The sequence below is a fragment of the Drosophila santomea genome, chromosome 3L (genome assembly GCF_016746245.2).
Source record: "Drosophila santomea strain STO CAGO 1482 chromosome 3L, Prin_Dsan_1.1, whole genome shotgun sequence".
Lineage (NCBI taxonomy): Eukaryota > Metazoa > Arthropoda > Insecta > Diptera > Drosophilidae > Drosophila > Drosophila santomea.
In genome coordinates this window covers 19,061,398-19,084,273 of record NC_053018.2, presented here as the reverse complement: position 1 = coordinate 19,084,273, position 22,876 = coordinate 19,061,398, and the positions used below count along the sequence as shown (strand labels likewise).

The 22,876-nt window shown below is 40.4% G+C and overlaps 4 protein-coding genes and 1 long non-coding RNA gene across 6 annotated transcripts; 3 read left to right on the top strand and 2 right to left on the bottom strand.

Moving 5' to 3' along the window:
- The first annotated feature begins 1,585 nt into the window (after positions 1 to 1,585).
- On the top strand, positions 1,586 to 3,936 carry LOC120449498. The gene is made up of 9 exons (XM_039631998.2): positions 1,586 to 1,946; positions 2,005 to 2,168; positions 2,226 to 2,405; positions 2,464 to 2,579; positions 2,640 to 2,733; positions 2,794 to 2,970; positions 3,040 to 3,329; positions 3,379 to 3,524; positions 3,579 to 3,936. Exons 1-9 carry the CDS (start codon positions 1,658 to 1,660, stop codon positions 3,860 to 3,862), a joined length of 1,740 nt encoding a protein of 579 aa, XP_039487932.1. The 5' UTR covers positions 1,586 to 1,657; the 3' UTR covers positions 3,863 to 3,936.
- Positions 3,937 to 4,079: 143 nt separating this feature from the next.
- LOC120449499 (growth arrest and DNA damage-inducible proteins-interacting protein 1) lies at positions 4,080 to 4,926 on the bottom strand. The gene has a single exon (XM_039631999.2). The coding sequence runs from the start codon at positions 4,863 to 4,865 to the stop codon at positions 4,167 to 4,169; it is 699 nt and encodes a 232-aa protein (XP_039487933.1). The 5' UTR covers positions 4,866 to 4,926; the 3' UTR covers positions 4,080 to 4,166.
- Positions 4,927 to 5,288: 362 nt separating this feature from the next.
- On the top strand, positions 5,289 to 9,578 carry LOC120449336 (structural maintenance of chromosomes protein 5). The gene is made up of 16 exons (XM_039631740.2): positions 5,289 to 5,480; positions 5,547 to 5,919; positions 5,995 to 6,173; positions 6,262 to 6,508; positions 6,566 to 6,664; positions 6,727 to 7,014; positions 7,071 to 7,172; positions 7,222 to 7,430; positions 7,490 to 7,653; positions 7,742 to 8,071; positions 8,125 to 8,342; positions 8,400 to 8,624; positions 8,723 to 8,947; positions 9,012 to 9,169; positions 9,226 to 9,343; positions 9,403 to 9,578. The coding sequence occupies exons 1-16, from the start codon at positions 5,407 to 5,409 to the stop codon at positions 9,496 to 9,498; spliced, it is 3,105 nt and encodes a 1,034-aa protein (XP_039487674.1). The 5' UTR covers positions 5,289 to 5,406; the 3' UTR covers positions 9,499 to 9,578.
- A 1,138-nt stretch (positions 9,579 to 10,716) lies between these two features.
- On the top strand, positions 10,717 to 12,053 carry LOC120449773 (ER membrane protein complex subunit 10). Its single transcript, XM_039632414.2, has 4 exons — positions 10,717 to 10,876; positions 10,935 to 11,102; positions 11,440 to 11,823; positions 11,883 to 12,053. Exons 1-4 carry the CDS (start codon positions 10,817 to 10,819, stop codon positions 11,952 to 11,954), a joined length of 684 nt encoding a protein of 227 aa, XP_039488348.1. The 5' UTR covers positions 10,717 to 10,816; the 3' UTR covers positions 11,955 to 12,053.
- A 40-nt stretch (positions 12,054 to 12,093) lies between these two features.
- LOC120449774 lies at positions 12,094 to 13,462 on the bottom strand. 2 transcript variants are annotated; one of them, XR_005616221.1, is made up of 3 exons: positions 13,416 to 13,462; positions 12,239 to 12,477; positions 12,094 to 12,172 (listed from the first exon to the last, which is right to left on the bottom strand). It is a non-coding gene; the product is annotated as an uncharacterized LOC120449774 (long non-coding RNA). The 2 variants fall into 2 exon arrangements; XR_005616220.2 differs by lacking the exon at positions 13,416 to 13,462 and adding an exon at positions 13,233 to 13,368.
- Between the last annotated feature and the right edge of the window lie 9,414 nt (positions 13,463 to 22,876).

Here is a 22,876-nt window from a genome sequence, read left to right as displayed (position 1 = left end):
GCGAGGGGCTCTCCCGCCCCACCTAATCCAGTGCAGCATCTGGTCATTAGAGACACTTAGGCGGTGACCAAACCCATCCTCCCTCCAAAGGCCCCTCCTTTGACACCAGAACGAAGTGCCAGGCCACGTGTTGCTAATTACTTGGGTGCCGAAACCCACAAGATGGCACATATATTCATGTGTGTGCAACAGAAGTCAAGTGTCGCCTCAAGTTAAATATAATAATGTATGGACATCTGGGAATTCTCATGGTATTTATCCAGGGGCACTTGGTTTTATTGGATTTATTGAGTGCAGATTGGGCAGATGGAATAAGTGAGAAATGTTCTATTATTCACAGCTTGTGGAAGGAGTTTAGTAAGCAAGGGGCAACTATAATCCTTGAAACCAAGCCCATGGCAGATTTGCCATCCTAATTAAAAGAACTGCTTAACAATAAGAACCGCATGCCAAAGTTCGCCAAACTATGTTAAATTATACATATGTAGTTCTCAATTACGAAAGCTTTTATCGCTGCATACACAAATATTTACGTGTATAAATATTTCTCCCCAGTTGACATTATGGAAATGGCTATTCTGCATTCCTAATTTCGTGGTTTAAGACAAGCGTAAGAAAGTAAAAAAGATGTGGGAACCTGTTTTTAAAACAAGTGCGATAATAATTAATATTAATATTAATTAATATTTAAAATATAATACCCCAGGGAGTTACTCCAGTAACAGATGAAGGTAAATGTAAAGTATATCGTATAATGTATTTTTTGTAAAATGGTTTCAAATTACCTTTTTATTAGATTTGCTGTTGCCTAATTAAGATTCGTCTCTTCTCGTTTACCATTCTAATAGGTATAATTAATTTTCTCCTTTTGGTGTTTTTCTTATCAGGACAACAATGGACTTTTTTCTTTTATCTTATCACTAATTAGTGTCATTAATATTTTCTCAACTTTGCTCAAATATTATTCTGAGTAAATGTGCCAAGAGAACGTTTTTTTATAAAATTGAAAACTACGTGAAACCTTATCACTTATTTTCCACATGCACCTGTAGAACCAGTAGAATGCATTCGTTACTGCTTCTGATCCGACACTTGTTAATTGATTTCGAGTGTCATCTCGCATTTTCGCTATTAGCGCACTTATTTAAGTTAACAACAAACTACCGTCATTGTCGCGCCGGATGCTTGGGCATTGGCAGGTGGAAAGCAACTGCCTGCATGTCCAGATGTCCTTACCAGTTTCGGGAGTAGGGAGTCTCGGCAGGTGAGTGCGCAGGCGTTGAAGCCGAACATCTCGATATTATTGCATGGGGGAACTAATTTCGGCTGTACTTGTGGCTTTGGGGCAAACCGAAGTGCTTGAGAATGGACCGAATGTGAGCCTAATAAGGATGCAGCTTTCCTCACTTCACTACATTCGCGGCCCTTGAGCTTCAGCCAGGTGCTAAAGACAGATAGGTTCTTAAAGGATTTATACATTGCTTTCCCAATTTTTGGATGAAGAGGTCCTATTCCAATTGATTAGTATCAAGTAGATTGGTCTCGAAATCAAAGCCCCATTTCAATAAAAGTCTTTGAACATGAAGTGAAACGAGTTTGCTTCAGTTTGCTTCAATTATTCGTTGAAAAAAGAACAAAATAAAAAAAAAATATTAAAATGACTTCTATTATACCGCCGGGCTCGATCGTTCCGCAGGCGCAGGGCATAGACGCAGCAATACCCATATGGCTAAAGATAGACTGGAGCCCGGATATAGAGCAGGGCATCTACAAGGACTGGGGAACCTATTACTGTCGCCGGCGCAGGGAGAACCTGGGCATGTACTATTTCGATAAAGCCCTTAGGCTCGGACCTGCGGATTTCACGACTCTTTATCGCCGAAGCCAGAGCAAAAGGAAGAATGCCCAGGCAGAGGGGGCACTTAAGGATAGTTTGGAAGCGAAACGTAAGCTTAGTATCGTCCTCTTGAAAAGTTGCAATAAGTAGATTGATTTCGGCCACAGGACTATTGAAAATGTTGGAACGCAGTGATGCGCCTATTAATTTGGAGGTTTGCGATGCACTGTATGAACTAAACCGGCTTGAGTATGCCAAAGCCGAGCTCCACGATAATACCCGTGTCTTTACTGGAAACAAGACCAAAATGTTCGAGCAGCGACTGGTGGTGGTATGATGGTATTTAGGGCTATATGGGGGTTGCTCCTGATTTTTGGGGCTCTTCTAGGTTGACGAGAACATTGAAGATGCCTGTGGCCCTTCGATGACTCAGTACATTTCGGATAATGAGAAACTTATAGTGCACTTAGCGGAGGTACGAAACAAGTACAAGCCGGATACCAGGCCGCTTTGGAAAATTCTGAAGGAACAGGAGAAATGCGATGTCCTCAGCATTCCCGAAATCGAAGTGGGTATTAATGCAAATTTCTAAATTAATTTTACGTTTATAACCACTCTCTTACCAGGAAGAAATACTTTCTCCCCTTGAAATTGCCAGACGAAGTCGTGCTTTCGATGTGTTTAACCAGATGTTCATAGATAGGTCTTGGCATGATGTGATATTTCTAAAGCACGTTCGAAAGTAAACCCAGATACGAACCTTCAAAAAACATTGTTTCTACCATACATCCATTTGTTTTAGGAATCCGAACCTGCTCTTAGATCAATGTAAAAACACCACTGAGTACTTGCGAACGCTTTCTACAAAGAAATATGACGAGATCAAAAGTTTTCTGGTTGGTTTGATTGGTTGTTCAATAATCAGTTCCATCAGTGTCCTAAATTGTTGATTTCAGAAAATTCTGGAAGCCCGTAGCCCCATGTACAATATCCGGTATCAAAAGTTCACGAACAAGAAGTTAATGGATAAATTTCGCCAGGAATATCTTTATCGAGTTCAGTACCAAACTAGTCGAAATATGATTTCTGCACTGCGTAGTATTCGGTACCTTCGAAAAACCAAGAGTCTAACTGTAAGAATTTCGAGTGTATCAATGGAGTCAAACAAAAGAAAAATAAGATTGGTCAACAATTAATTTCAGAAACTGACCAGTTACGTGGAGGAAGTTATGGGAGATTACGTGGTGAAAAAAACCAACAGGATTATGCCCTGGAAGTTCGAGTTCATAAACGAGGTGTACAATATTTTGGCTTTGGCCTACGTGGATCAGTACACGATTCCGAAGAACTTTCGCTATTCGGAAAAGAACTCATTGCTTCGACTACTTCGCTTTCCTATGGATAAGTCAAAGGAGGTGAAACACTTCGTATTTGGGGATCGCACTACGCATCACAGCTCGGAAACAGTGGATCCGGCCGTGACAAACTCACGGTAATTCGTGTTCGGAATAAAAATGGTTTACTAATAAGTTAACTTTCAGTCTTATGGGAAACCGATACGAGAACCGGATGAATTTCGCAAAGTACCCTATCGAGAAGTCCTACCTACTTCACCAAATGGCTGAGATTCATCTTAAATCACATAGGTTCGACGAATGCTGTTTCAGTGCCAGAAAGTCTATTGAAGGTTTGGTGCATTACTCACATGGTTTCGAACGATAATATATATCTATCATTTTAGAGGCAAAACAGTGCAATAGCTACATATGGCAGTTCCTCAGCTACCTACTGATAATAAAAGCAAATGCTGCGCTCCACAAAGTCGAGCGTACCAGTGAAGCGCTAGATATGGCGCTCAAAATTGCCAACAAATTGAAAGAAAAGCATATCCATAACTTCTTAAGTGCTTGCATACACTGCAATGAGGAGGAATTCATCATAAAAAAACAAAGTATTTTTGCGAATAGCCGGCGTGAAAGCGAAAAATCGGTATATAGTACCCTGTCTATCCGCCAAAGCCATTAGTCTTTTATATTACTTGTATAACTAAAAATATTAATAAATTCTCAGTGCAATATAAAAGTTTACTGTAAAAACAATTCAAAAAACTGTATTGTGGTTAGCCTCAATATTAACTTTCTAGCTCCTTTAGTTCCCAAGAAAAATATGGCTAGTGATCCTGGTACAGAATATATGTATATAATTTTGAGTCCTGGCATTCTAATGAAGTACGGCTAAAAAGTGCATTCATTCATCACTGTTTTTATTATAGAGACTGGCAACAGACAACAGTTCTTCGCTTAAATCGATGGTTTTGATACTACAAATATTACGCTGATGTTTTCCCCACCAGCTTGGCCATCATCTTCTCTTCCTTGGCCTTTCGCTTGGCCTCCTTCTGCTTTCGCTTGTCTTCCTTCTCCTTTTGCTCCAGCATTTCTTTGAAGCGTTCGTCGCGTGTATCCACCTTGAATCCAAAGTGTCGGCGTACCTCCTCCACTAGGCGTTCCTTGCGTTGTATAGCTGCCGCTGCATCCGCCTCCCGCTTGGCGATCTTCGCGTGCAAGTCCGCCTTCCACTGTGTCAACTTCTCCATCTTCTTCGCAATGTCCTCTTCACGGGCATTGATCTTTTCCAGTTCCTCCGTCTTCTGCGCTTGGTTCTTCTCCAGCATTTTAAGGAGTGTTTCTAGTTGCATAACGTGCCTGCTGTCTTTCTCTCCGTGGGAATCGAAGCAAATCTTCGGATTCACATTGCTCTGGGCACCGTACCGGCCGAAGCTCTGTCTCTGGTATTTCTCGGTAAGATGTATCCAGGAGTGAGGCTCCTGGTAGGGCAATTTGTTCATGAGCACATTTTTGTGTTGTGGTTGCAGGCCGGATTTGTCCACCGCCTGGGGATAGATCGGTTCCACATCCTCGTCGCCGACCAAGGACGCCGGCAGCTCCACTTTTACAGCGCTCGAGTAGTGCGCGCACGAGCGGAGGGCAGGTAGTCTGGTTACCACGCTTATTTTGCCTATATTCATTTTGAACTATCTAAGCAAAATAGTTTATTATTTTCCAATAGAGATGCGAGAAAATCGATAGCGATAACACTAGTGCCGTTGACACGAAAATTATTGAAGAAGCTTAATTTAGCTATTTTGTGGCCCCGTCAGTAAGATAATTATTTTAAATCAAATATAGGGACGGTCTGGCTGCATTCTAGCTTTAGCTATTGTTTAGGTAATGTTTTTTCTTTTAATACGCCTAATTAAGTTCCAGTACTTGTTCATTGCGATTTACATGTCAGTATTCATTCTGAAATAGATTTCTTATAAGTAAAATATTCAAGTTTATGTTTTCATTTGAAGATATGCTTAATCATAAAAAAGGAAAATAGGTTTGGGTATATACCCATGGCACACAGGAGTACCCCTAATATCATACCAATCGTTATCGACATCAATGTGACGTGCATCTATGCCCTAATACGAAACTAATTCTAGAAAGCGCGGAATCACATTTAAAACAATTGTTACTTGAGTTAAATCAAGCATTTACTCGGATAGAAGCCTATGCCTGGACATGGCGGGAGATCGTACCTTAAGTTCCAAGCAACTGACCGGTCGCATACACTCCGTGTACTGTAAAGATTTCGTGTAGGTTCATTTCCATTAAAGGCGCAATTCGCAATTGGCATTTCATTTGTTTATTTCCAACAACAGCTCCTACAGCGAGATAACATTCCATCCAAAGCACTACCTGAATGTCCTGACCGGTCCAAATGGCAGTGGCAAGTCCACCATTGTATCGGCCATCATTTTGGGCCTGGGAGGGGAACCGATTCTCCTTGATCGCTCCGCCAGCGTTGCTGACTACATACAGAGCAACAAAACCTCGGCCACCATAATTGTCCGGGTTTACGGACGCACGCCCAACACCACGGAGACCTTTCGGCGCGTCATAAACTCGAATGGCTCGTCCATCTTCTCCGTGAACGACAAGGACACCTCCAAGAAGAACTTCCTTGCCGCCGTGTCCTCCTATAATATACAAGTCAGCAACTTGTGCCAGTTTCTCCCTCAGGATCGGGTTCAGGTATGTCTTACTTCATTATCTTAATATGGCAAATCATAAATAAATCACCTATTTATTGTAAACCCACTATTTCAGGACTTCTCCAAGATGAATCCCCAAGAGCTTTTGCTTAACACAATGTCTTCCGTGTGTGACGATGAGCTGACCAACAGCTTCACCCTTCTAAAGCAAATGCGCGCACAACAGGCGAATGCTAATGCTAATCGTGAAAAGGAGAAAAGTGATCTGGTTAAAAAGCAAAAACGATTGGAACAGTAAGACATAGTCGACCGCTTTTTATTTATTTGTAGCCCAAGTAAATCATTTCTGAATGACCTAATTATATTAATATAAATTTAATAGCTTACAAATGACTGTTGCCCAATATAAAGAACGCGAAGAGGTTAAGCAAAACCTGCAAGTCTACAGTGCCAAGAAATTGTGGGTTGAGACCCAGGCTGGAGAAACTAAGGCTGCAGAAATGAAAGCTCTAGTGAAAAAGGCCAAAACTCAGAGCGACAAATTAAAGGACCAACACGACAAACTTGTTCAAGCCCAAGAACAAATTCAGACGAAAAAAGTGTCACTCAGAGAGTCCTGCTTGGAAAAGGTAATGGTTGACCGAGTTTTTATATATTTTTTAAAAGTGGATTTGGAATTATTCTAGACACGTTTATTAGAAAAAGCTGTGTCAGAGAAAACGGCTATTGAAAATCAACTGGACTCTCTGAAGCAAGGAATTGGCGAAAAAAAATATGAATTGGAGGTTAGTTATTTTTGTTGAAGATATTTAACATCCAAATAATTCCTTATCAAAATTTCAAATAGCAAAGCATTCAAAAATCACTAAGAACGGCCACAGAGTGTGATAAATTGAATCAATTGGTGGAAAATAAAATTTACGAGCTGGAAACCCTAAATAAGAGCAGGCCTCAGATCGTTTCCGAGCTGGAAAGGACTAAGGAATCGTGCGCGGCGGCGCGCGCTAAAGCAATGGAGCAGTATAACAGACGAAAACAACTGGAGCAAAAACTGAATGATGAAAAGATTCCCGAAATTACTGCGTATAAGCATAAAATAGAGCGGTTGAGAAACGTCAAAATGCAAAAGATTGAGGTGAATTCAAACTAAAATAAAAAAGAAATAACTTGACGCTACATTTCTTTTTTTAGGAAATTAGAGTGAGAAACCCGAATTTGGTTACGGCCATGAACTGGTTGGCACAAAATAAGCAAAGGTACAAACTGACCGTTTATGACCCAATGATACTTGAGGTAAGTTTTTCAAAATTGAACCATTATAATGTTAACACCGCTATTATAGCTTACAGTGGAAAACCATGAGGACGCAAAGTACCTGGAAAACGTTGTGTCGCAGCGTGATTTATTTGCATTCGCATGTGAAGACAAGGAAGATATGTCGGACTTGATCAACGAGTTGTGTGTAAAGCAAAAATTGGGAGTTAACGTTATTTACTGCGCACCAGCGGATAGACTTATGTACTGTCCTAAAGTGCCGATCGGCGATCTGCGGTATGCATTTGTCTATTGTCCAATATGATTACAAATTCTAATTTTAAGTACCTTTACAGCTCTTTCGGATTTCGCTCATATCTCGTAGATCTTGTTACTGGACCAATACCATTAATAAACAAGCTGTGTGCTTCCTACTCAATTCATAATATACCAATTGGCACAGAATCTGTGAGCAATTACACTTCATCCATTCCAAAAACTATCCGAGTTTATTTTGGCGGTGTGTATTCTTTATTTGCCTTTACTCAATTTTCGCATCGCTCAAGTATAATTTCTGTGGGTAAATTCCCCTTTAATGTGCATTTCAGGAAGCAAGAAGTTCGTTGTGACCGCTTCCCGCTATCGATCGGATACAATTCTTACAGAAAGTACTATCCGAGCGAAAAACCAACTTATTACAGTGGATGCGCAACAACTGGCCCTGGTAATGAAACAGTGTTCCGAAGCAGTGAGGGAAAGTGACAGCATTAAAAATGCAATAACCAAGACCGACAATGAATTTGAACGTTTGCAAACTGTAGCAAAGGATGAGCAAGAGAAAAGACGCAAGCTTGACCAAAAAATAACCCATTTTAATAACCTTAAAATGGAAATTGAAACCCTCAAAAAGAAGCTCAAAGCCCTTCAGAGCAACAATAGTAAGTATTTCTTAGTGCAATAAATAAACAGTCATTAAAAATTGTATTTTCAGCGCTAGACTCTCTTAAAACAAATTTCTATAAAAGTTTGCAAATAGACTTGAAAAAAATAGTCGAAACCGAGGCAAAATTGTGTACTTACTTACAATCTGTGGAACGACTTATGATTGAAAAGAAATTGGCCCATGCAAGGGCGTCCGTTTATATGCTGCAACATGAAAGTCAATATGATGCCCTCAGCGAAAGCGAGCAACAGAGTAAAGCAGCAACCGTAAGAAAATAAAAATATATATTAGTAATTTATTTATAGGTTTTGTGTTACTTGCAGAGAGACTTTCAACAACTGCTGCAGGGACTAGAAAATCAAATTAGTGATGTGAACAAACGAAAGAGCGATGTGCAGCGTCTGTGCGACGGAGAACTTCCAACCAGTAGCAAATTTCCTTTTAAGAAGGAATTTAGGGAGTTGGAAAGTATAGATTTGCCCGGACTACGAGAGGCAATACATGACTTTCAGGCACGATTGGAGTGCATGAAAAGTGTTAATTCCGAGGTAAACCGAAATGTGGATAAATAGTATAGCAAAAGTATCTTTTAAAATAGTGAACTAAAGCTGACTGAGCTAATAACCTTCCATATAACAATATGCAGGCCATAGACAGCTATCAACAACTGCACAACGAAGTCCAACAACTAGAAGAAGGAATTCAAGAGTCTGTTAACCAAGCAAAAAGCATGGAGCAAGAAATGTCCAGTTTATACAACAAATGGGAGCCCAAACTAAATAGCTTGGTAGATACAATTAGTACCAAGTTCAGCGAATTTATGGAGGCCATTGAATACGTGGGAGAAGTTGTGTTATTCAAAACCGATAAAGTGAGAACTAAAACTGTTGTGTATTTTTTTTAAATGTAAATGTAATTAACTTTTATACTTTTAGTATGACTTTGACTCGTATGGAATTCAGATAATGGTCCAGTTCAGGAGAGGTCTCCAATTGCAGGCGCTTGATAAGTTTATTCAATCTGGTGGCGAACGCGCTGTGTCTATCGCAATTTACTCATTGTCCTTGCAACATGTCACTCATGTGCCATTCAGGTAATTGCGGAACCTAATTGGAAATTGGATGCTGATTTAAAATTCTCACTTTTTAGATGTGTTGATGAAATAAATCAAGGAATGGATGCTACAAATGAACGTCACATATTCGATTTACTCCTTAAAGAAGCCACCAAGCACGGCTCGGCTCAGTATTTATTTGTAACACCTAAGGTAAATATAAAACGTATTCTTATAAAAATCTAGTAACTCATTTCAAATCTTCTTTGTAGTTGCTTCGAGACCTAAACTACAACGAACATCTATGTGTTTCCATTGTTCACAACTCTAAAACTGTTAGCCATGGCATGAAATTCCCAAAAACCTAAACACACTTGGGGTTAATCAGAAGATTTATGTTATGTATTAAAACTTCGTTAAAATAAAAGAAATACTTTTTAATTATTAATTACTGATTTTAATTATTAAAAAATAAGGAATATAATTAATCTTGTTTCATTTTTTCAAATGACCAGCCTGGTTGCGACTTCTTTTCAAACTGTTGGCCTAATCGGAAAAAAGTCTAAGCCCGTAAACAAGTCCAAAGGCAATGATGCCTGACGATTTATTTTATCAGATTTCAATTTGTCCTCGTTTTAAAACCCTACAAAAGCACCTATATCTTATTTCACATTTTATGTGATTTTAACACTACAATGCGAATACTTTTATGTAAGGAGATGCCAGTGTACATATGCTTTTAAAATGAATTAAATTGATTATAAATTGATTGATTATATAATTGGTTGAACTATTGTCATGATAAAAAATAAATATTTAGATTTGTATGTATATGTTTATGTAATTTAAAGCAAGCCAACCCTTTAGAGGGTTAATTTTGAGCAAAAATATGTCCACATATTTATGAATACTCCATTACGCCACACCTATATCGAGTCCAAAACGCTAACTATAAAAGTTCAGGTTAACTTCAGATCGTTTGTTAGTTTTTTATCAGCTCTAAAGAAGTCGGGTTTTGATCGGAATCCGTGAGTGCCCCCATTATGGTTGGGATTTTTTAGATCAGCAGTTATTGCTATATAGCCATATTTATAAATCTTCTACTGGCCTACTAAGTCCCAACATAATGAGAGTAAAAACCACAGGTTCGACGTTGATGAAGATTACAAAAATATAATAGAAATAGTGAACTTAAAAAATATTTGAGAACTTCTCTTCATTCACTGTAATTAAAGAAAAACGGTTCAGCTATTTAATACTATTGCAATAAGAGTATTAATACGGGTGAGTTACGAACATATTTCCTAATTCCGTACTGATATAGTCATAGTTTAAAACTGGACAGATTCAGTAGTTATAAAAGGGGCAATGCAAGTTTTGAGTCTTGCATTTGAAATCACAGAATTAAAAAAATTCCCCTTAGTCCTGAGAAAACAAAAAGTGAAGTACTAAAATGTGTTTTAGGTAAATATGGCACATTGGGGTCATGCAAAATGTTCGATGTCAAACAGCTGGTATCAGTTCAGCCGTTCGTTCAGAGACAGACCGGAATACCCTCACTTACTAACAGTATATTTCAGTACATTTTCCAGAAGCTACGGTGTTTTAGCACTACGCGGTCACACTATTCGCAACCCTCATACGATTGACAAATTAAAATTAAAATTGAGCGTTTTCTAGGAAAACATGTATTCAAAGGCGAAATTTGTGCTAATTTTCTTGCTGGGTGTGGTGGCCAGCAGCTGGGTAAGTGCTAAACCCCTGCGTAACACACTTTACAAGACTAAGCGAACTCTTCTTCCAGGGATTCTTGGAGCATGACAGCTGGATTACAGTAGAGCTCCAACACTCGCTGGTTGCCAACTCGGAAAGCTTCTCCTTCCGCGGGAATGTGACGATTCCAAGCCTTAACTCTGGACTGGCCAATGTGGAGCAACCAGCTCTGAGCACTGTGGATCTGGACTTGCTTAAGGTAACAGTGGTTTGTGCATCAGGTACATGGGCACTTGGGCACGCCGGTAGGAAAATATTAAGCATTTTTCGCCATCCCGGATTGTTGTATGTATGTACATGGTGCATATCTATAAACCCTATAGGACTAGCTTCTTTTTATCCCATTGAATTCCGGTTAATACAAAATGATTAGCGAATGATTTTGCCCAGATATTTGCTCAGCACTTTACCAACATCAACCATTGTATTCTAAAGATTTCAAAATGCGTCTATAGTTATTGAGCCTACGATTTTTTCGTTTTTTAGCTTTCAATTAGAATACATATATCACAAAAATTTGCAACTTTTTTTTTTAGAAACTGGCCTTAGGAAACGAGTTCTACCGCTTGAAGGCCACGGTGGTTTATTCAAATGGAGCTAAGGCGCAGTTCATCACTTCCAACAAGGCTTGTCGTCTGCTGCAAGCTCAACTGAATGACGTGCTTTGGGTGTCGCTTGATCCCTCCGGATACGTTACCGGCATCACTGTATCCCAGGACACGGCCCCTGCCACTGCAGAGTGCACCCAAGAAGACGTGAAGAAGCTGGTTGAAACGCAATTCAGCACCGATGTGCTCATTCGCCACGCTGAACTGGCACCCGTGCCGGATACTGCTGGATTCATTCAGAAGGTGGAGCGGGAGCGCGAGGCCAGGGAGCGCGGTGAGGTTCGGGATAACCGCGGCTTCTTCGCCAAATACGTAAGTTGATAGATTCTAGACTGAAATTCTTTGTTCTAACTTCACTTACTCATTTTTAGTGGATGTACATCGTTCCGGTAGTTTTGCTGGTATTCATTTCGGGAGCCACCAATCAGGACGGTGCGAAATAGGTTTAATTGTATGATGTGTAATCTTTTGTTTGTTAGCATTTCCTAATTACAATTCCTAGACAATTTTGGATTTAGCAATTAAAGCTTGTAAAGTAAAAATCGATTGATACAGCATTTTATTTAAAAAATTTCTATCTACCTCTGTGCAAAAATATCGATACATTGGGATTTGTAGACTGTTTAAGGAGTTGGTAAATAATGGTGACAGAATTTTAGACCTTTGGAGTGCAGTATATTAAAATTTTTCGTTTTGGTGACAATATTTGTTTTTTTCTGATGTTCACCTGTTTTCATTCAGTCCATTGTGGTCCAAAAATTATTAAAGAAAGTCGTCAATATAAATAATATCTAATAAGCTCCATTTGCGTATTTGGGCACAATCATGATACCGTAAACGTGGGATCTTCTGGATTTATGACGCTTAATGATAAGTGCTGCCTTCTTTGCACGTTTCCAGTTGAGTATTGCTACCCAAGCCACCTGTAAGATGGTTATGAGATTTTAAGGTCCGGCGCATTATCCCCTGAAAATATACATCGTTTAAATTCTGCATGCAGGGGAGCAAATTTAAAACGTATCAAAGTATTTAAAAAATTATCTTTTTGTCTTTTGGTAGACAGGATTTAAGTTCAGCTGCTTCAACGCACATCGTTGCAACAGAAAAAGCACGTACAAATCAAGAAATGTGGTTTATATATTCGAAATCGAATGAGTTCCACTTTTCAAAAATCAACACCTGCCGGAGAAAGATTTCCGAGCCAATAAAAATGCATTTGTGAAATGAATTTCAAAGGGCTCAGATATATTGTCCCGCTTCTGCCCCTCTTCTTAATGTGGAACCCCTTCGAGTTTGGTTATATGAACAAAATTGTAGGACAGTATAGCTAAACTCCCTTGTGTCAGAAGATTGTGTTGATCCTAGTTCAGATGTATGTCAACCAGGTGGTTTTATACCTCTGAAATGAAAGGTACTTTCTGAATTATTTTCTTTGGCTCTAGCTATGCGAGTCTCACCGGTCGGACCGTAAAATATATGAGCAAAATGTATCTTCCTTGCTTCTGATCATAAGATTTTGCACCAGACCTTTTAAAAACAACATTTTTGATTTTAATTTAATCGCACATGGACGACTATATCATGCGGCTGGCATAAAAACATTCGGAAATTAGAATGCAAAAATGAAAATAATACTTATTAATATTCTTTAAGGGTACAACCGGATAGCCGACAAATACAAATATTTTATTGACGCAACGATAGTTAATACTTTCGCTTACTCTTTAGTATATTAATTTGTAAGTTACAAAATTAATAAAGATTTGAACTAGTGCTTAGGATAACATTTCGACTTGGGAACTAATTTTTACTTTTTGATTTTGATTATTAGTATACCCGTTACTCGTAGAGTAAAAGGGTATATGTTGACCCATGTTGCCACGCCCACTTTAACGTCCACAAACCGCTCAAAACTGCCACGCCCACACCTTTGAAAAATGTTTTGATATTTTTTCAAATTTTTGTTAGTCGTAAATATATATCTCGATTTGCCAAAAAACTTTTTGCCACGCCCACAAAGCGTCAACTCTGTCAGTGTTGAAGTCTCTCGTTCGCACTTCCAATAGCTGAGTAACGGGTATCAGATAGTCGGGGAACTGGACTATAGCGTTCTCTCTTTTTTTTCGATTTTACTTGATCACACAACAACCTTTGTTACTAAATATTTCTGTGATGCAACGTTGAATTTAAAATATTCGCCTGCTTTGTTTTCTATTTGGGGTTTCATAAAGAACCCCCATTTATCTCTACATTCTATATACTATACTATATTTATATTAGATATTTGAAGAGCAGTTTTAACGCTATTTGGCGTTAAGAAGTTTATTCGGTTAAGAAGTTTATGCATATATTATTGCAATATTCACATTTAAAATAGCAAATGAGATCCGATGCCAGACTTAATTTAGACGAATTAATCCAACTGAAAGTGTAAACCGTAATTAAATGCCTGTTTACCACAAGTGACGGGCTATCCGTTGAGAATCGTGAATTACACGGTCGCTTTACCACGGACCACCCCGAAATTGACTGGAGTGCGATGCGTGCCGAGTGGTTGCAGTTCAAATTTGTAATTACAATCCGTGGCGCCTTCCCGGGGAAGTTCTGCTGGGGGAATCCCCAGCACTTGCAAAAAACAATTTTCTACATGTTGGCCAGGGTAAGGGCGACGAGGGCTACGTGACAATTCGCCGATACCCAAATTTTTCCATGGACCAGGAACGCCTCCGATGGCGTAAAAAACGAATGGCCCGTGGGCTTGTTTTTTACCCACAAGGCGAGCCAACATGTGGTAACCCATAATTTACGCCTAGGGATGTTATGATTTTGATTATATCGAGGACTTCAACAATAGTTTTTCTGCGGTCAAATGACACAGTTTTGGCCATTTGTGCATTAAATGGTAATGATTCTTTGGTTCTTCTTAGTTTCACGTATTTATTAAGTCTGTCTTACCATTTATTTTGATTTTAATAAATTGTTTCTTATTCACTCACGATTTTCATACTATATTTTTATATCCGATACTCGTACAGTAAAAGGGTACACTAGAATCGTTGAAGAGTATGTAAAAGGCAGAAGAAAGCGTTTTCACCGTATAAAGTTGAGCTAATGTTGCCACGCCCTCTCTAACGCCCACAAGCCGCCTACAACTGTCAGTGTTAAAATTTCTCCTTCGCACTTGCATTAGCTTAGTAACGGGTATCGGATATTCGGGGAACTCGACTATAGCGTTCTCTCGTGTGATATTTAGATTTGAAAATTATTGTTTCTTTAAGGAGTTTCTAACTGTATACGAATCTTGTCCTGCTAATTAATAAATGGTTTTAAATTTGTATTAAACAAAACTAATATATTTTTTAACAATATTTTTTTTTCGTAACAAATGTATATAATGTATGTATTTAAAAAGTTAATATAATATCCGACTTCCCTTTTTTGTAGTAAGCACTAATAGTGACTTTGACAGAAGTAGGCGCAATGTGTTTTTTTTTTGATTAAGGAACAATTCCTACTTAATATTCCTCTTAAAAGTGACATACTCAATCTGATGGGATAATGTTAAAAATGTTTCAGTTTTTACTGCCCTCACACCAAAGAGTTCGTCATCTGAATAATCCCAAATATTGTGACAGTAATATTGACATCGACTGTATTGTGAATTGTATCCTTTTTAAGCATCTTAATCCGTCACCCCTTTTTGCTTAAATTTAAATTACCTATTTGGCAAACAAGGCGCACTGAAGGATAACAAAACACTTTTAAATTCGAGCCCACAAATTGTCAGATCAAAAAGCGGAATCGGGAAGGGCCATCTGTCAAAATTCTCGTAATGCCATGCAATCTGTCACTCTTCGCATTTCCTCGCCGGGCAACGTTAACAAGGTTGGAGTTGGAGTTGGAGTTGGTCGATACCCCTAATTATATATGTATGTCCTAATAAGTGCTATGTGCATATCCCGGTGCACTTGTCAAGTGTTGGCACACCGACTCAACCGAGCCGGTCATTAAAATATACATTTTTCGATGTTTAAATTAGCCACCCCCACGGCGCCGAGAGGGTTGCGGGCTATACGGCCGCATTCAATTAACTAAATGGTTCAGTTAACGTGTTACCTTTGGCCCACATTCGATCGCAAAACGAGCGAGTAAAGGGGTGTTGTCATTCGGAGCGGCTAATAGCGCTATTACACCCCCAATTAGTTCGAACAGATAGACTGATTAAAGTTATGTGGCTAGTTTGGGGTGTGTTCATGGGTTTAAACGAGGAGGAAAAGCTAAGCTTGGGCCTAGAACTAAAGATGCACCTTACCCATTTGAAAGTTTAATGCCTAATCCCCATTGCCACTTCCATTACAATCAAGTACTATCCACAACATCCCCTATCCCTTTCCAGTTCATTAAATGCCTGTCCTGTAATATACAACCTTTTATTTGTATATCCCTAACGGATCTCAATTTATTTGGATGCAATGCAATTCGTGGGCTGTTAAACCCGTCGTACCTGTACGTAGTTCGAAAAATGTTTTCCTGAATTTAAAATAAACACAGTCGGAGAGGATATGCCCCTTATAAGTTCTCCACCAACGAAACGCATCTTACATAAGGACAGACCATGTTACGGCGTAATCCAGGAAGAATCCAAGAAGACTTCCTTTCTTGCAGTTAGATAAAGAAGCAATGAGTCCCAAAGAATGCGTTCTGTTTTGATAAAGCAAATAAATGCTAATACGGCCGCTTGAATGCCAAAAGCATTTGGACAAACACGGACCCACGCAGATGCACTCATGAGCATAAATTTGTAACAAGTTAGCAGCTGGCGCCAATTCACAAGCGTCGTGTCGAGTGATTAAACAATCGCATTGATACCCAGTCCATCCGAGCTGATTCCAATTCACACAATCCCGATCCCAATTGAATTTCGGATTGACAGGTTCATAAACGGCATTGTTCGCGTGTTTGTATTTGAATTTCATGCCCGAATACAATTGCTCTTTTCCTGCCCACACACACCCAGCATCTCACAAAAGGCGGGAAAGAGGCTTATGCGTCGGGCAAATACGCTCTGGTTTGCATTGGTCATGGGAAGGCCAATTGCGGACTCATTCCGGGTGCTCTGCTGGGTGTGCGGTTCATTATCATCGAGGTAATCCCATTAGAAAACGCTGCGGCAAGTGCTAGTTTGATATTCCTGCGAGTCCTTCGGGGCCGGATAATAAATACATGTGCACTTTGCACATGACAAAGTAACCCGGCGCAATAATTAGCATTTGTCAGAAGTGCGGATATAGCAATTCTCTAGTTTTTGCGGATAGTCTGAAAATATCTATTTATAAATCTAAAAAAATCTCTCAAAACCATTCCAGTTTTAACAGGTTTTCCGATTGCAGAAATCCTTTGAAGGATAAACGGAATTTCAATGAGATTGCCGAACTGGGCAATAAAAATATTGATTGAATGCGGAACGAAGTCAAAGTTCAAAAGATTTGCCTTGTGGGTAAATGGATGAGAAACCTTACGTCTATATTTATGAATATTTTCGTAAAGCCTTTTAAATAAATAAAGTCCATCGGGGGCGTAAGCGCATTTTAAGTGAATGCGATTAAAATAAATTAACTTAAAGTGCCTTAAATGGGCAGATGTTTCTTTGCTTTCCAGCTTTATGCTGCTGTAACATGAATACAGAGCACAAGTTTGCCGTGGCTTAAATATGAAATTGCCGAAAAATCAAAATTCCCAAATGCGCGCACATAAATCTGTAAAATTTCCAGTGCCCATACAAAATTCCAAATCACTTTAACTGCTGGTAATCGGCGCATAATCTTTGAAAATTTGCATGCACTCCCCACGAAAGAAGGCATTTGAGATCCTTATCGTGCGCATTATTCACGTCACGTCTGAAGTATTCAAAGCATAGTAAAACTGCCCATCAATTTCCTTCCCTGCACCGCCCGGCCCCAGCCCCGCCCCCTTTTCCATCGACCAAAGGAATATTAGAATACTCGGGATCCTGCTACTAAATTACCTGCAATGGCGATGACGGCTTGTTGTGGGTGCTGTGTCCCGATTGTCCTGCTCCTGGACCTCGTCCAGGTCCCTCCGATCGCTGGGGCAATTATGAGCGGTTGGGAGCCCCGATATGTCGCACTGCGGACATGCCCGTTCGATGCTTGTTTCCCCTTCCCCCGTCCCCCTGTCTTTTGTCTTAGCCATTTGAGCCATTTGAGCCATCGAGGAGGCTGCAACTCCGGTCTCTCCAGGTCCTACATGATCGCCCCGGGCCAGAGTGGGGCCTCTCCAGAGGAGCAACAGAAGATGGGCAGGAGATGGTAGGAGATGGGCAGGAGGTGGGCTGCGGCACAGGCGTTGCGTCTGGCACGGGCTAGTGGCCATAATTCTCGGTACACGACTGCAGGAAAGGGCTGCTGCAGCGGCATCACCGCCGGCATCATCCGTCCCGCCGATCAGATCGGCAAAAACGTTAGGAATCTCTGACGCATACCAAGAATGCAGCACTCCAATGTTGGCTGCATCACTCCACTTTTCTCGGATTTGTAATATTACAGCACAATGATGATCATTTCTGTCCAAGGAGTGGCCATTTCGAAGCTGTGACTTAGTTCTTATTGGTGTCTTGATTACTTACTGAACGAGGTGCTTTGTTTCGAATAAAGGAAATTATAAATACAGCACACATGTATTTGTTAAGGTCAAATACTAAATGGTTTTAAGAATCTAGTAATATATAGGTTCGAATACTTACACTTGCACATGTATATTAATTGAATTTATACAAAAGATCCGATTTTTCCAACTACAAGTTTGAACTATATTAATTGAATAGCTTTACGCAACATCCCAAATTTAATAGACGACTAGCGAAATCGTTACTATTGCAAACATCGCTGAGCAGCAGGGGAACGATAATGAGCCGATCATCGACTGCTGTGATATGATAAGTACGACTTCTATCGGAGGCGGCAGACTGATTCTCGCCGAGCAGCGCCCATAACGACGCAGTTCGTCAAAAGCTGGTGCGGTAGGTGGAGGAGGGGGACGCGGCACGGCAAGATCGGAGGCGATGCCGGCTCCAAAGCCTGAGCACTGGAGCGATTGCAGATTTTGTTACGAAGGTTAATGCGAAGCGCAGAACAAGGAGAGCAACCCGTGTCAAAACTGAAAGAACAAAGACATCGTCGCTTAAAGCCGACTTCCGCACACCCTTACCAAGGAGGTCATACAACTAACCATAACAACTTCTCCACATTTTACAATAAATTTAACAATGACTATCGCAACCAGTAAAAAGTAATCCCCATTAAGAGATACTTGATATATAAGAGGGCATGTGGCTTACCGTATACCCCGCAGATTGCAGGTAACATGAACTCGGCGCAAAAGTTATGAGCACAAAATGCAAAGTCAAGCAAGCAAAATCCTATAATTAAACAATTATAGCAACTCCCACTTTTGCTCGTGGTCATTCGCTGGCCCTGGACCCTGGCGATATGTGCGCTACTCCTCCTCTTTGCGATCAGGACGGATTTCGCTCAGTGTAGCACGACGCAGGTACTGGTGGAGGAGGAGCTGGACAAGTCCGAGGAGTAGGCGGAGTTGGAAGAGTTGGGGGAGTCGGATGGCAGGGGACAGAGCGGTAGCACAAGTACTTCCTTCTGTGCGAGGAATGCTAGCGATTCTCGGTCCTCCATTCTCGACAGCGCCCCAAGCTCCACCTCCGTCTGGCGGTCTGGGGATCTGGGCATCTGGGGATCTGGAATCTGGAGTCTGGAGTCTGCAAGTAGAAGCCCGAAAGCCGAGTTCAAATGCATTTCGATCTCTGGCATTGACACTTACGGCTGTTAGTCGGAGGTCGAGCACCAATGCCATAATTATAATACCCGCGAGGAGAACCCCAACCATTAGCGTGAAATAGATTGCAAGCATAAACTGGGAGAGCTGAGTGTTTGCAGTTTAAGGATTCGTATTAATCGCAAACACACTCTTCTGAAAAAGATTCAGATTTCACAAGGGGTTTCCATTAAAGTTGAATTGGAGTAGAATTTAGTATGCTCCTAAAATTAGACAGTTCGCAATGAATAGATTTTAAAGCCTTAAAGTAAAGTAAAATACATATATACCTAACACTTTTATAGGGAGGTTGGGTCCTTAAAAAATTCTTTCTGGTTGCGGAGGCGCGACCAGCATGCTTGACTCTGAGAAGTTCAACTGCAGCCACTAATGATATGTAGATGACGGCATATGAACCTCGAACTAAACCATGTATTAGTCTTACGTGCGGGTAAAAGACCAAAAGAAACTGGACGAGCACAATAAATTATTTGGAACGAGTCGATCTCACCCCCGAATCTGGATCGCAAAGTTCGTCTCGGAATCTGAGAAACTCGCAATCTGGGGAACTCTGGAGCGCTGGGCAGTGCGACCTGCTCCTGCGTGGCTCCACTCGTTTATCTTGCGAGCAGAAGACACCTCGGACACTCAGACTTGCAGACCAAGTCGGAGCTAAAGTCTCAGCCTCGATAATTAACACACAAGCGCGGGGCGTGATGAGCAACGGACTACAGAACCAAACAAATTATTAAAAATGAATTAGTGGAAATATAAATATATGATTTCGAAGTCCCATGGACCGCTGGGGCCACGTGCTCCTAGGCATCCATGCTCACATCCCATCCACATTGGGCCCTGATTACGCCCCTGGCCAGGTTGCCTCCGGGGTCGCAACGGCCAGCTCCACGCTCCCCACTCGACTGCAATTGCATTTGAATGTTTTTCGAGGCTTCGGTCTCTTTTTGCTTAAATATATAAAAGCCATTAAATACTAATCTATTCTCGATTGCTCTTCTTCGGCCAGCCACCTAATGACGCGCGGCCAACATTTAGGCCACCACCACAGGCCAGGGGACCTGTGGGACCAGTGGGACCAGTGGTCCAGTGCAAGGAGGCAGTGCCTCCTCCCTCCTAAGTATGATTAATTAATAATGCAGGTAAGCATGTAGTTCGGCGTCCACATGCGCATGTCGGTATGTGCCACAGTGGCTAACCGTATTATTATGCACATTAGCCAACCGTGTCATTATTTTATTATTATTGTTATTCCGATTTCATACTCATTTAAATGCTCATTAATAAAATCGAACTGCAAAGATTTCGACAGATTTCGAAAAACCGAAATTTTATAGGCTGGAGTTGCTGTTTTCTTACGAAAGCCTCCTTAAAAACCTTTTTTTATTTCACCTGATCCAATGGGAATAGTTGAGTTAAGCCCTATGCTTAACTATGAAATGCAAATTAAATAATGTATAATATGTAATAATATTTTAGAATTTATTTATTTGTATTGCTAAATATTTACACTTGCGAGTCTATTTATAAAATGAAAAAACGAAACGAAAAACCAGTGGAAACTGGCGCCTAAATAGCATATTTCATTTTTATATCAAATGTGTTCTTTAATTTCAACCTATGTGTAAGTCTTATGCTCACATTTATAATTAAGTAACTACCAGATATGCCATTTCTTTTTGTGCGCTTTGGAACATTAATAAGCTTTAGTGATTCATTTTGAAACGAGGCTTAAATTTATTATTAAAAATATCAATTCGTACCCTATTTTTAAGCATCCGAAATAGAAGTTCCAAAAACTACACAATGATTGTAAAACCTAAATAGTTGTCAATGCAATCTGTAATGACCGCTTTAAAATCATTTTAGAAATACTATTTTTACATCGGTACATCGTTAATATTAAAATATTATTTGTAATCAGTTACAAATAATTACATTTTGTATTTCATAGATATGAATAAGGTTTTTAACTGGTAGTATGTCGGGTCTAATATTTCAACGGCAACTGTGGTTTAGAGCAAATTAAAATCACATGACTCGTGGCTTATTAAGCTAGTTTTTAAAGATTACCAAGTATGGAAATCAATAAAACAAACACCAATTGCTAAACCAATGTTTTGCAGGCAGTTTCCTTTTCGCGATGCCCCTGCGACGTCTTCCTATTTTAAAAATAATGGAGGCACGCGAAGGTAGCAGATAACTAATAGGGCATTACACGGCCACGATGCAGACGTAAACATCAGAGCCTTCCCCCTTGCACCACAAAAACCCATAGGCCGAATGTATCTGTATCTGTATCTGATGAGTGTATCTGAGAAGTGCAAAGAGAGTCTGCAGGCTAGCTAAGAGAGCGCGCCAGAGCGAGACGGCACGCGGCAGAGCAGGACGGAGCGCGAGATAAATAGAGTCGGGGGTGAGTCGAAGATACAGATACATACCGCCTCGAACGCGCTGCCTGGAAACTCTGCCAGCATCCCCAAAAGCGATATGCTATGTACAGCCCGAGCAGAATGTGTATTGGGGCTGTTCAGTTGTCGGTGACACAGGGGACTGTAACTCACTCCCCCTTTTGGGGCTTATCCGAAGCAGTACCTCTACACTCTGGCAAACGAGTGGGCTATTTCTTAGCTTTTGGTACCTGTCGAAGTTAAGCTTCTACCCAAAATTCCATATGCTAGTCGTAGAAAATACGTTTCAATGGTTATAGAGATGTGTTTAGGCCTATGTGTCGCTTATCTTAAGGTTGTCCAATCATAACATAAAATAACAATATTAATATATCTGTTGGAACTGTTATTTTCCACGGAGATTTGCAAAATCAGCTCGGAATACACGAATATATCTGAAGTACTTTCTTTTAGCAGCATCGAGATGCGTTTTACACTTTTGAAATGAAAGATAAACCATAGATTATGTATCTAATAATTCAAACTAAGCTAAGTTATTTCAATAATTTAGAAATGTTTATGTCAATGGAATGAAAGTGTCTGCAATCTGTCGCTATCAGTAATCTGCAACTAAGATTATCCTTTTCGAACTTTTTCTGGATGCTTTGCTGCTTTAACTTAAGGATCTATGTCCCTTTTTTCCCAGTGCAGTACATAGGCACACACATAATGCCCCCGGCCGTGGGCAATGAAATTCGGGGAGTGGGCGAGACAAATATTAAATCAAGCTGTGTATTATGTACTGGCCATGCGGCACATAAATATTTATGTATCCGCATGTAGGCACACCGGGGTGTGCGGGGCTATGTGTAATTATGCACTTATCACTCTACATGAGTCGTGTCCGTTGCCGTTGCCGACTTTGCTAAGTTCCATTTCCTCGGGAGCTTTTGTCCGCATATAGAAGGAGTGCGCCCGAATCTCAGATGTACGCATGTACACGCGTCCAGGGAGTCGCAGTGCGTATGTACAGGTGCCCACGAGTCCGTACATACGTATCCGTATCCGTCCATGTACAGAAGCTGTATGTGGAATTGTTACGGAGGGAGGAG

What these genes read in the sequence shown, in the direction of transcription:
- LOC120449498 (XM_039631998.2), top strand. Translation starts at nt 1,658, where the DNA reads ATGACTTCTATTATACCGCCGGGCTCGATCGTTCCGCAGGCGCAGGGC. An exon ending in TCGAGCAGCGACTGGTGGTG is followed by an intron (nt 2,169 to 2,225) that starts GTATGATGGTAT and finishes GGGCTCTTCTAG; the next exon opens with GTTGACGAGAACATTGAAGA. An exon ending in GAAAAACCAAGAGTCTAACT is followed by an intron (nt 2,971 to 3,039) that starts GTAAGAATTTCG and finishes AATTAATTTCAG; the next exon opens with AAACTGACCAGTTACGTGGA.
- LOC120449499 (XM_039631999.2), bottom strand. Translation starts at nt 4,865, where the DNA reads ATGAATATAGGCAAAATAAGCGTGGTAACCAGACTACCTGCCCTCCGC.
- LOC120449336 (XM_039631740.2), top strand. Translation starts at nt 5,407, where the DNA reads ATGGCGGGAGATCGTACCTTAAGTTCCAAGCAACTGACCGGTCGCATA. An exon ending in AAAAAAAATATGAATTGGAG is followed by an intron (nt 6,665 to 6,726) that starts GTTAGTTATTTT and finishes AATTTCAAATAG; the next exon opens with CAAAGCATTCAAAAATCACT. An exon ending in AACAGAGTAAAGCAGCAACC is followed by an intron (nt 8,343 to 8,399) that starts GTAAGAAAATAA and finishes TGTTACTTGCAG; the next exon opens with AGAGACTTTCAACAACTGCT.
- LOC120449773 (XM_039632414.2), top strand. Translation starts at nt 10,817, where the DNA reads ATGTATTCAAAGGCGAAATTTGTGCTAATTTTCTTGCTGGGTGTGGTG. An exon ending in GTGTGGTGGCCAGCAGCTGG is followed by an intron (nt 10,877 to 10,934) that starts GTAAGTGCTAAA and finishes CTCTTCTTCCAG; the next exon opens with GGATTCTTGGAGCATGACAG. An exon ending in TGGATCTGGACTTGCTTAAG is followed by an intron (nt 11,103 to 11,439) that starts GTAACAGTGGTT and finishes TTTTTTTTTTAG; the next exon opens with AAACTGGCCTTAGGAAACGA.